The following is a 13,271-nucleotide window of genomic DNA, read 5'->3' on the forward strand; positions in this document are numbered from 1 at the left end:
TACGTTCAGGGCCCTATTTAGATTGGGCATTAAAGTTGCATTGAGGGGACAGAAGGTCTGCTTAGTCTTTGCTCTGAGGATTTTGTAATGACATTTTCATAATACTGTTTCAACCCTCCGAAGGCAGCGTGAGAAGTGTGGTATTACTCTGTGCTTTGCCTATTTTTAGGGACACACATCTTTATTCCGGTTCAGCACCCTTTCCAGAATACTGAGTGCATCCTGACCAATCAGGAAAAAGGAATTCTGGGAACTACCTACTCCTAGGTATACAGAATTACTGATTCCTTCTCAGTCAGACAAGCATTCAGAACCTCCTGCTCATACCCGGCTCTCCTGTGCCTCACTGTTCACCTTGTGCTAACCCAGACCTGCATCCTGCCATACTACTTTGCTGGTGGTCAGCCCCAATCGCGGTGCCAACCCTACCCTGCTCACAACACCTGCACACACCTCCTCAACCTCCCATTAGGTGTTGGCGAAGACGTTCAAGCATCCTCCTCTGTGAGCAGTACCATGACACCATGACAGCACTTTAAAACACAGTACAGCGACACTGCCCTCACTCATTCGTTTTTCGCTTCAACAACCTTTTAGCCTTCTATGGGCACTGAAATGGTTAAACAGTCCCTAGACACGCTGGGATGGGAGACAGGCAACTGGAGTGGCTGTGTATAGGGTCATGACAGGATGAATTGTAATATGTGGTGATATATCTTTGTGGGGATATTGTGTTTCGCCTAAGGGATGTACCTTTAAATCGCATTATCCAGCCAGATTATATTTTATGTGATCGTACCTGTATGAGATTTGAGCCTTAATAAATAACGTTTATTAAAAAAAACAGTCCCTAGACCTGCACACCCTTCATATTCCAGTGAACACTGGTCATGGTGACTGCAGGTTGTCGGTATTCAGGATATAGGCAAATTGTTTCTTCATTGGAAGCAGGTTACATCTGACAAGTGTATACAACCAAAATCATAACTTACTGGTACTGTCAATGACATTGACAAAAATGTTGTTGGACTGAAATCTGGTTCAAATCCTTCGTAGGCAGAACTTTTAATTTAAGAATTGATCAGGGTGTTGTTGAAAAATAAGGTGCCATTGTTTATTCCCACAGTTATCTGCATCACAAAGTAAGACAGTTTTTGATTACTATGGGCGGCAACATCCATTCGAAAGGGAATTAAGGGTCTAAAGCCTGTCCTTTTGGCTGCACAGCTACCTTTATACATTTTCTCAAGCGAAGGTGGGCCTTACTTCGGTTTCTTAAGTAGTCACCGGTATTGGGATGGTTCAAAACCTACCTGGCTGAGTGATTGGAACGTTGCTTCGTTTCCCCGCATCTACTTCTTCTACACCATGTGCGTGGATTGAATATGGTTGCTTAGCCTTGTTTTTTAAAACAATAAGAATTGACTCGCCAACCTCCGCTCTAATTATTGGCCCTAAAATAAAACAGAATGGCAGTGGTTGAAAAATATTGCTTGAGATATGCAGTGATCAGTTCCACCAGTTAACACAGGATTTGCTTCACAGTGCTAGGACAGCCGTTTACATAGGTTTGATGTACACATGCATTAAACCTAGAATGTAACATTTTCAAGTGGTGGGCCCATATATCATGACAAACATGCGGAAGACGGAAAATTATAGTTTGGTAATTTAGATTTCTAGAATAGGCAAACCATAGTCTGAAAGGCCAATTGTCTGTTGCAGTAAATTGACTGCAGACAAGCAGGAAGCACATGAGGAAGAGGTTTATTTTTATTTAAGGGGAAGGATATATCAGTTCGCGGCCAACAAGTGGGTGCATAGGGCAGCTGGGCTGGCTCACACCAGGTTGGAGATCGAGGTCATGGGCTCTAGAACTCCTTTACAGGCACTATATGGAGGGTCGAACAGTCAAGCCCTACCACCTGCAATGAGAAGAGTCATAGAAGCCCGTGCAGTAGTCACAAATGCCATGGGTTGTAAAGGGGTGATTACGGGCCTCATGCCACGCTGTAGCAATAGACCAATACCCAAGGTGTGCAGGCTGGGAATGCACACCAACTAACAAGGGAATCGAGAAGGTGGGGGACATCATTAAAGTGGGCCAGGTAACACCTTTTCCAGACCTGTGCGAGGTACATGGGATTGAGGCCAGGCACCAGTACAGGTATTTGCGCTTGCGGCATGCTTGACACAGCAAATTGGAGGCTGACATCAGTATTACGGACCATACCCCTGTGGAAATCTATTAACTTGCTGGCCGAAATGAGAGGAAAGGCATAACACTATATCAGGCTATTAACAACTTTATATCTCAGCCATTAGAGAGGGAGCGAGCCAGGAGGCTGCAGGATGTGGGCGAGTTGGAAATATGTCTACTAGGCTCCATCTGGTTCAGCTCAAGAACTTGCATCAAGGTTACTATTCTAGGACTTGATTAAACAAAATGAGGAGGACGGACAGCGCACCCTGCCTTAAGTGCAAGGGTGAGGAGGGGCCCTTCTTTCATATGATTTGGTCCTGTCCCAAGGTGAGGGTCTATTGGGACAAGATTCTGCAGATCATGTCCAGACTGGAGGGAAGCGAAATCCCAAGGTGCACCAGAGTAGTCATACTACACATATTGGAAGGAGCAGAGAGCACTAGTGTAACTTAGAAACTGATCAGCAAGGTTTTGGCCTTGGCCAGGAGGGACCTAACCTCAAAATGGGGATCGGACGAGATACCAGTGGTGGCTCGATGGAGGGAAGGAATCGACCAATGCAGGTCCCAGCAGGAGGGAGGCGGGAGTCCATACCAGGACTATAGTAGTATGGGTGGGACTCTGGGAGCAACGGGGAAGGTCGGGCACTGGTGACTGTAACCATTGGCTAACAGTAGGAACATTGTTTGTGTTTCTGCCATTTTCCTTTCTTGTTTAGCTTTTATCATTCAAACAATAAAAAAAAGTTACACTCAACATTTCACATCCAAGAAAGTGATGTTGAACTTCAAAAAAGAGAAGAGCATTTTTAGATGACACCTTTTCATAAAGGCCTACTACATGACTTGCTAAACCCGATGCACCTCTTCATTGATGATTTGTTTCTGTAATCTAGTTTCAGTGCATCAGAGTGTGTGTATGTGATTTGTATATTTAACCTATGTATATATAATTCTCTGATAATACAGGTGCATTGGGGACTTTGCACCTACACAGCCATCCGTACCCTGTGACCGGGATGGCGCTCTCGGTCTCTCCTCTTCTAAAATTCTGCAAGGCTGGCGACCCCAATGAAGTGAAAAATGATGTGTAAAAAGTTGATAGACTCAGCGAGCATCATTCATCCCTTTGTCGAGTGTAATTATCAGTTCATCTACAGGCTCATCAGTGGTAAACGCTACCAAGGTGTACAGGAAAAATGGACCTTGCACTGATTAACATAATGCAGGTGAGTTGGACTCTCCCCTTTATCTGAACTTGACATTTCCCTCTCAGCGTGCTGTGTCAGTGAATAACTTGTTCTAGTTGAAAATGTATTTCTTATAAATAAATAAAACAAAAAGATTAATTTAGAAAGACTGCTCTGAGACCGCTCCAAGCAGCCTTTCTAAATCGTACTGCCATGCTCTTTGACACACACGTGTGCGCGCAGGGGCTGACGAGCAACCAGGCAGGAAGAAGGAAGCCGCAGGTGTCCCAGGTAAATGATGTGTTGCATGTGTGTGTGTGTCTAGGGGAGAAGGAGGAATGTTTGTGGCAGAGAAAGTTGAAGAGAGGGGGAGCAGCGGGTAAGTGTGAGTGTTTGCGTGTGTCCATGTCATCGTGGTGGGTGTTTGAGGGGCAATGATTTGGGCAGGAAATGGAGGCAGCAAGGGAACCTCAGGGGGTGAAACCCCAGGCTTTCTAAGAAATCCTGCTAGCACCGGAGAGGGGGCGAGTGAACTTCCACCCTCCCCCAGAAGTGTGATATGTCCGCTTTTGAAAGCCACACAAAATCGGCCATCAAAATTCAGAAATATTAAAACCCACAGCCCTGCTGATGTGCACATGCTTTGTACAACTTAAATCTAGACAATTGCTTTGAGAGGGAAACTGCATGCATGCTTTGTAGATGGCAATGCACAACCCATCCGGAACCTAGCTATATTCCTTGTACCCACCGATCTTACCCAGTCCTGCATACACCGGACAACAAGGAAGATGGGCTGGAAACAAGGAGGATAGCTCTGCCAGTGGATAATCCATTGCCTGTGCCTATTCTGCTAATTTCTCATAAAAAGTGGTAACAGACACATAAGTAACCAACAAAAAGCATGTGAAAGGAGTGATGGTCAAAGAATGAGGTATTGACTAAAACAAATGAACATTTCCCTCCCTTTCTCTCTGCTCACTCTCCTCCTTCCCACTCGATGCCTTTTCAACCAACGCTGCCTTCTCCAGCTTCCAATCCCTAGTATATGACTCATTCTACTCTCACTTCCCACTGCTTACTTTCACCCCTAAAGTTCAGCATCCTCAGCCATGGGTCGCCCCACTCATATGCTCTCTCCGCACAGACATGTGTCCGCTGCTGCGGAAATGGAGGTGTATCCACTCGCATGAGGACCTGCAACTCTACCTCTCTGCCCTGAACTCTCTCAAGTCATCTCTGAATAGAGTGAAAAGGGAATTCTACCTAACCATCATTGACTCTCACTCCAACCATTCTTGCCGGCTACAGGGCACATTAAACTTACTCCTCTCTCCTCCTAAATCTAGCACTATCAACCCCACTCTCACAGCTAATGACCTAAGTGAAGACTTTGCTGCAAACATTTCCAAAATCAGAGACTCTCCTGCCCTTGAAAAACCCGCCCTCCAACTACATTTTACACTCTGCCTACTCTACCATCATCCTTTGCCTTCCCACTTTAGTCACACTAATACTGACAAAATGCTATCTATACTTATGAAGGCTAACCCAACATGTGCCTCATCAGACCTTCTTGCTCCTCAGCTAGTAAAGCCTATTGCTCCTTTAGTGGCCTCTCCTTGCTGAACTCTTCAACCCGACATTCCACTCTGCTTGCTTTCCCTCTGTTTTCAAAACAGCCATGGTCATCCCTCTCCTAAAAATGCAAGCAGCTGACCCAAACCTTCCAGCTAACTTTCACCCTGTGTCTCCCCTTCCACACTACTCTAAAGCGCTCAAAGTGTTGTGTTCAACTATCATACCAATCATACCAATTTCTTAGACATCCACAACTTTTCAGACCCCCTACACTCTCAATCCATCCAAACTGTTCTTATGAATGTCTCCAACTTCACTGCCTCTCCTGAGAACTACAACCTATCCTCTAACCTAATTCTCCTTGACCTGTATGCTGCCTTTGACACAGGCACTCATTTCCTTAATATTCTCTTTCTTCTTGGGATTCATAATGAAGCCCTTGCCTGCATTGAATCCTACTTTACACCTCACAAATGTTCTGTCTCCTGGAGCAACAACACCTCTCAACTCACTCCTCTATCTGTTGGTGTTCCACAAGGCTGTCTTGGGGCTGCTCCGCTTTACACACTATACTTCTGCTCTTGGGGCACAAATCTACGCCTTTGGGTTCTCGTACCAACTCTTTGTGGCCAACACCCAAGTCTTCTTCCCTTTTCCTGAACTCTCCTCTGATCTCTCTATCAAGCTTTCCAACTGTTTGTCTGGCATTAAATATTTGATGGCTTCACACTCTCGGATGTTAAACTCTACCAAAACAGAGGTGCTCTTCTTCCCTGCCAAAAAGCTCTCTCATATCTCTTCCTCTGCCTATCGAGTTCCCACCCGACACTCTCCGCTACTCTTCTTCAGCTAGAAACCTCAGCGTCATCTATGACCCTTCTCACACCTTCTCTACTTTCCTCCCCAAAACTGAAAGAGCAGCTTGCCTCAACCTCATAAATATAGGAAAATCCGGCGCCATCTTCCTTTCAACACTGCCAAGCATTTCTCAACCATTTTTGTCTTCTCTAATCTTGACTACTGTGCCAGCATCCTCTTTGGTCTCCCCAACTATGCTTTCTGTCCTCTCTGCAAGATCATTATCTTGCTACCAGGACTCTCTTTGAACTCCCTCACGTCATATCTACTTCTTGTACTGTCACCAGGCTGGATAGATGAGAATGCAAAAGAGGGCCTGATTTAAATTTCTTCTCCTGGTTCACAAATCTATCCACCCTTCTCTATCCAACTCTACAAGCCTTCTCGTAATCTCCCAAACCGCCTCCTCAACTTCCCTTGTGGCTCCTCGCCCTCCCCATGGTTCCTCTTGCTTTTGCTGCTCCTCTCTTCTTGCTCCACTAGCCAGTTCGATGGCACAGCGGGTAGAGCGCTCGCTTTGACATCTCTGCAGAGCCTGCTCACACAGGTTCGAATCCCAGCAGGGCCAATCTCAGCCTTTCATCCTTCCGAGGACGATAAATAAGCACCACACACTGTGGGTAATAATAAGCAGCGCTCAGATAACAGAGGGTTTGTAGCGCTATATAAATGCTAAACTATTATTATTATTATGGAATTCTCTTCACACGGACATCCGAGAAACAGTCCACACAGATTTGTTCAAAACCAAACTAAAAGCCACCCTCCTCGACTCTGAGTTACCCTCTTTACCAACCTCTCATCTGCCTGCTAGCTAATATTTTCCCCTCGCCTCTAACCTGCCTCTGTCCCTCACCACTTCTTCCTCCTCCACTCTAGCACTTCACTCATCATGGTCATATCCTGACCACAGCTGGCTACCGCTACCTGCACTTAAAAATGCCAACTGTTCATTGTCCTTAATCTATGTATCTCTACGTATTGTCTCTGGTGAGTTGTGGTACATGTCCAAATTGTACCACCACTTAGCCCTGCGTACATAGATAATGTACCTTCTTTGGTTCCACTAGCATTTGCAGAGGGCAGGCGCTGCTCTCCACAGAGGTTGGTCAGCAGAAGGAAATGTCCAAACCACAGTGCAGTAGGTCTAAATAAAAGGAGGGTGCCCTTTAGATCTGCTAAATATAATTATGGCCCTCTATTCAGACACCCTGGTGAGAATAACACTAAATAAGCAAAGTCTGCTGTCATCTGAAATAGAAACAAGGGTGTGTTTTGGCCCACTTGCTTTTCAATCTGTATATCTCAGATATGGGAGCGGAACTAACGAAAATCCCTACCTTCCCCCCAAAATTAGGGCAAACCCCTGTCAACTGGTTACTGTGTGCAGACAAATTAGCCCTCTTGGATTACACACCTGTGGGACTGCAGCGCCAGTTGAAAGAATTAGAGGAATATGCAAATGAGAATGAGCTGTCTGTAAACATCACAAAGACAGAGATTTTTATTCTGAAGTCCGGAAGGAAAAAAACATATTCCAGGTTCAAGTGGTTCTTTAAATTCTAACAATTAGAAACAGTTCCTTCTTTTACCCAATTGGGTTTTTGGTTTTATATGGGTATGAATGATAATGCGTTCAAAGCATTAAAAAGTAAAGTGATGCCTCTAGTTTCACAAGCCATGATTATAAATAGAACGTTTGGGCAATTTTAACTGCTGCCAGTGCTGAACTTCCCGAAAGCTGAAGAAGTCTCCATTTTGTTATATGGTTCCGAAACTAGAATCGCCTTAACAAAATTAGAGTGGGGTGCTTGGAATGTGCTCTTTGGAAAAAGGTACGTCGATTCCTGCAGGAGGTTCCCAACTATGCAACTAGATACAAACTAGGCTGTGTATGATTAGAAGCTTCTGCTATTTGGCAAAGTCTTCCCTTGTTTACTAAAATTGTTAATGCTCAGGAGAACACTTTACGGCACTGCCCGAGGGATTTAACTGCATAAAAATCAGTCCAGTCTTAATAGGTGGTTTGGGAACTGTATTATGATTTTAGAATCAACTGGCCTGCCGCCTCCTTCAAAGGCAATATCGACTCTGCATCCGCACCAAGAAAAGAGTCTTTATTCAAACCAGCATATCAGTGGCATCAAATAACACGGCCGAACTCTTCAAAGTCTTTAAGGAATTGGCCAATCCTGCAGCAGCCTCCTCTTCTATCACACCCACCCAGGACCTTTGCTCCGCCCCGGCTTCTCACTTCACCGCAAAAACTCATGACATCCTTTCCTCTCTCACTGCCTCACCAAATCCTACACCAACACCACTGGAGCATCCTTCGGCCCCTCCACCACTTTTCCTCTCACTCCCATCACATCTGAGGAGGTCGCCAGACAAGTTAGGTCTATGAAGGCCTCATCCAAACAAGTGGACTCCTGTCTCTCCAAAACCATTAAGGACAACATTGAGTCTCTCTCGCTCCAGCCCTGGCTGAACTCTGCAATCTCTCTTTTGCCACTGGAGTTTTCCCAACTTTACTTAACCACTCCCTTGTGCGCCCTATGCTTAAGAAACCCTCTGCAGACTCCATTCCATAAAACTACCGCCCCATCTCTATCACCTCTTTCCTGGGCAAACTCCTGGAGAAGCTGGCTATCTCTCAGCTCACCCTCCACACAAACTGCTGGTTGCCTCCACGACCATCAGTCTGGCTTTAGAGCATCTAGAGGCACGGAAACTGCTCTTCTGAACACCCATGAAGACCTTCTCTCCAATCTTGACACTAACACTCCCTCTGTCCTTATTCTTCTTGACCGCTCCTCTGCCTTTGAAACAGTAAACCCCAACATCCTGATAGCATGTCTCAATGACACCCTGGGAATCGCTGGTCAGGCCCTGGTGTGGCTAACCTCCTTCCTCTCTAACCACCCATCCCAGGTGGAACTTCGGCCCTTTCTTTCCACTATCACTCTTTCAACCTGAAGTGTCTCCCAGGGCTCTAATCTGTCTCTCTGGTTCTTCAATGTCTACATGGCTGCCCTGGCAGGTGAGATTGCCAGTTTCACACAACTCTCCTTCAGGCTATCCTCAGCCACCTCCTCTACCTCGCTCATACCGGACTGTCTGTCCGCAATTCAGTCATGGTGTGCTACAAACGACCTCTGCCTAAGCGCCAGTAAAACTGTGATTGTTCACATTGGGACTCCTGCTCCCACTTTCCCACTCTCACTCTGGCCGGCCTCCTTTGGCCCTGCGCCCGCACCCACATGCGAGGCAAAAAACCTGGGGGTCATCTTCGATTCCACTCTCTCCTTCAGCAGTCACATTTCGGACAGCTCATCAAAAGTCCAACCATCAGCTGCACCTCCTCAGAGGTACTCTTCCTTTTGTCACCTTCCCCCAGAGGCTCGCTGTCTCCAGAGCCCTGGTTCTCTCACGGCTTGACTACTGCAACAGTCTCTTTCTCAACCTCCCTGCCTCTGCTCTGCGCCCTATACAACTCATCCAGAACAGAACCGCAAGACTTATCCTTGGCCTCAAGCCCAGGGACCACATCTCTCCGGCACTGAAATCCCTCCACTGGCTCCCCGTGGCTGCACAGATCAAGTTCAAGACCCTCTGCACGGTTCACAAGGCCTTCTGGGGCCTGGGACCAACCTATCTTCACTGATGCCTTCCTAACTACTGTCCCTCCCAATCCCTCGCTCATCTATCTGCAACCTTCTGTGAGTGAGCCGGTTCTCTAAGCAGAGATTTGGAGGGAGATCATCCTCCTCAACAGGGCCTCCCTCTGGAATAGCCTCCCTGCCGCCCTCCATCTTGAGCCGGATCTCCTTAAATTCTGGAAACTCCTTAAGACATTCCTCTTCTCCTCTTCCTTCTCTCTCCCCCTGCCCTGCTAAACATCTCTCTCTGCTCTATCCCCCTCTTCCTCCTTTTCCACACAATATGCCGACTGGCCATCTGGACTACCTCATTATCTCACAGGTCCCGGCACCCTCGACAGTCCTCCAGCACTTCCCTCGGGGCCTACACATGCTTCATTACTACTGCACTCGGTCAATTACCCATTGAGAATGGCATCTCTCAGCACTTACCCAGTTCAGACCAACTGGGGCACTTTGTTCTCCACCCTCCCCCTGCACTTCTCCTCCTCCCTCTCCTCACTCCTGTACAGTCTTGTGCACTTGCACAATCTGAACATACCATGCCTTGAAGATCTATCCTATCCTCCCTGTCCCCCCTCCTGTATGGTGGCATCTCAATGCTCTTGGAAAAAACGGCACAATCGTCGTCAGACCTATTTGTTGTTATCTTCACTGTTAACTATATTATATGCACTTAATCTGCCTGAGCAGACTGGTTATCGTTCAGAAACTAAAGGGCTCTGAATGACTATTGTTTTTCTCCTCCTCCACTAGCCCAGCCCGTCCCTTTCAAATGCACTGCTGAGGTTAGAACAGGTTGATTCAATTGAATCAGGTATGCTGGGTGGTGCTCTGTTACAGCGGTGGTGTCCGTAAAGTAGATTGGGTCGATCAGCAATTTGACTGAGAGAAGTCCAATTCATTTGCTCAGGTGTCAATTGTTGCATGCAGAGTCGATGGGTTTGAGAGCTTTTTGGTTTTGGTACATTTTGGTGGCAAGCGCAAAATATCGCCAACACCATTGCTACAGACAAGAGAGATAGAGTAAAAGGGGGCCCGAAACCTGACTTTGTGGGTTGCATGACAACTGGAAATGCTGTGTCATAATCTGCCAACACAATAAATGTTATTTCGTGTTTCCTTACACCAATGTAATCCAATGATGGATTATTTAACTTATTTTCTCCCTTCAGCAGTAATGGAACACGTTACATGTGTGTGTGACAAATTCAAAGCTGGAGCCATGTAGTGATCTTTCTTTTCGGAGTCAGAGGGTGTTGGGCTATATTTGGGCTACTTTTCCTGCTCTACGGCTACAGGGAGGTTCCCCTTTCTTGGCATTGTTACAATACAAATATTTTTGTATCGGTGCAGTACCAATGACAACATACACAGGCCCTCACAAAAAATCCGAGAGGACTTCTGTATATTGTCAGTGGTACTGCACCTCTCCTAAAAATAATACTATACAGAGGTCTGCCTAAGAAATCGGATATTTCATACGAGGACCTATGTATGCCATCAGTGGTGCTGCACCTCTCCAAAAATGAATGCTTGTCATGCAAGCATTATTTTTTGGAGCGATGCATTACCACTGACAACAAACAGAGGTCCTCATGGGAAATCGGAGAGCATCTCTAAGTTGTCAGTGGTACTACCCCTTCCAAAAAATAACTCGGGGTCATGAATGACCTGGATATGCATTGTGCATTCCCCTAATCCCGAGCAAAACATGATTTATGCGCATTTCAAAACACATTCCGTTTCTGATTTTGGGATGCACTTTGAAATGGTTAGTTATCTTTTTTTAGTGAGGAGCCAGAGGAGAAAGGGTATATGTGGGCTTCTTTCCTGGCCTCTTTGGGCTACAGATAGGTTTCCCCTTTTGGATACTGTTACAATACAAGCATTATTTTTCGAGAGGTGTAGTACGACTGACAACATACAAATGTCCTCATAGGAAATCTGAGAGGACCTATGTAGATTGTCAGTGGTACTGCACCTCTCGAAAATTCAATTCCATACAGGGGTACAGCACCTCTGCAAAAAGATTAATGCTTGTAATGCAATGTAATGCTCAGATCCCAGGGTTTTCACATCTGCCTTACATGTTAATTGTTGGGAAAACATTTGTGCTCCAATTGTGTTGTGTATGCCGTTCAAGCATTTCTATCTCTGTTGGAGGGATAGAAATTAAAAACAGCATCACCAGGTCATGAATGACCTGGATTTGCATTGTGCATTCCCCAGCTCCTGATGAAACATGATTTATGGGCATTTCAAAGCACGTCCCGTTTTTGAATTTGGGATGCACTTTGAAATCGGTAGAATTGCCCTTTGTCCTACTGCCTTGTGCAATTGCATAAAATGTGGGGAAAGGGATATCTGACTGTGTTCATCTAAGACTAAGAAAAAACGTCAAATTTCTTTTGAGGTCACCTGCACCAGGCCTAAAATGAACCCTATTCAGAGAAAAACTACAATATAGGTCAACTATGACCAGGCTGCAATTATACATACAACCAACAGATGTACTCCCCACTTGCTCCGTTGCTTCCTCTTCCCCCTCGTCCTTCTCACCTCCTCCCTTCACACTGTCCCTCCTCACCCCTTGCGCTGTCACTCTGCCCCTTTTGCACGGTCGCTCCTTCCCCCGTGCACTGGCGCTCCTTCCCCCGTGCACTGTCCCTCCCTCCCGTTGTGCTGTCGCTCTTCAACCTTGCTCTGTCACTCCTTCCCCTCCTGGCTGTCACTACACCCCCTTGCTGTCTCTTTTTCACCCCTTGCTCCTTACCCTTTTTGTTGTCACTCCTTCCCACCTTGTTGTCACTCTGTCCCCTTACTGTTGCTCTTTCCCCATTGCTTTGTCACCTCTTGCCCCTTGTGTGGTCGCTCCTTCCCCCTTGCTCTGTTGCTCCTTGTCCCTTGTGGTGTCACTCCATCCCCCTTACACTGTTGCTCCACCCTCCAACCCCCTTGCACTGTCACTCCTTCCCCCCATTGGCCCAGTCACTCTTTCCTTCAATGCTGCTGTGTCCGGTTGCTGGCTAAGCTTTCATCAATTGAATTTTTTAATGCTCCCTCATGTTGCCATTTATTTTTTATTACTCCCCCCAATGTGCTTCCCTCACCCCTGACACTGCCTTTATTCCCTCTCATGCTTTCATTTCTTCTTCCCTGAGCTGCCCATTCCTTCCCTCCGTGCTAAATGTATAATAAAATAAACCACTAAAAAGCCAGAACTATTGGCATTGCCAATACTCGTTTTGAATGTTGCTAGGGTTTGTTGTTCAACAGCAGCAACCAAATGTGAAACTTCTTGGTTTGATGCCATGGTTCCTCTCCAAGGATCCTAAAAAACTAGAGCGCTCATTAGCCTTTGACCTTCAGGCTGAATCTCAGAGGCTCTCCAGGCCCACTGTCTCCCTTGTAGCTACTTCCTTTTCCTGGATGGCTTTTCACCCCCAGCATGCAAGAACATTAGTTATTCAAGAGAGTGTCCCTTCTGTTCCCCATGACCATTACGAGAAAGGTCTTTCTTCCTTTCTCCCGTCAACTCCTTTGGCAAAAGGCTTTGGGTGTTTCCATCTCCAACAGGTTAATTCCCAGAGTGGGCCTTGCATACACCAGGTATACACAAATCCTAGAAGGGGATTGGGATTGGTGGGTCTCTAGGGTGCAAGAGTGATATCGGGAGAAGGGGGGAGTCCTACTGATTTTACAACCGTCCCAGAACACTTCGCTTGTGGCATAGTTGCTGGGTTGCAGATGCTCCACATGTGCGGAGACCCAAAATGGT

General features: G+C 46.3%; 1 protein-coding gene across 1 annotated transcript in view; it reads right to left on the reverse strand.

Moving 5' to 3' along the window:
• Positions 1-13,271, reverse strand: part of HEPHL1 (hephaestin like 1) — a 537,160-nt gene that overhangs the window by 106,343 nt on the left and 417,546 nt on the right. Inside the window, exon 14 of the mRNA XM_069639277.1 lies at positions 1,314-1,454. Within this exon, the coding sequence (XP_069495378.1) occupies positions 1,314-1,454 (141 nt within the window). The remainder of the gene's footprint in view (positions 1-1,313; positions 1,455-13,271) is intronic.

Source organism: Ambystoma mexicanum, chromosome 7q (assembly GCF_040938575.1).
Source record: "Ambystoma mexicanum isolate Mex_15411 chromosome 7q, UKY_AmexF1_1, whole genome shotgun sequence".
In the NCBI taxonomy this organism is placed as follows: domain Eukaryota; kingdom Metazoa; phylum Chordata; class Amphibia; order Caudata; family Ambystomatidae; genus Ambystoma; species Ambystoma mexicanum.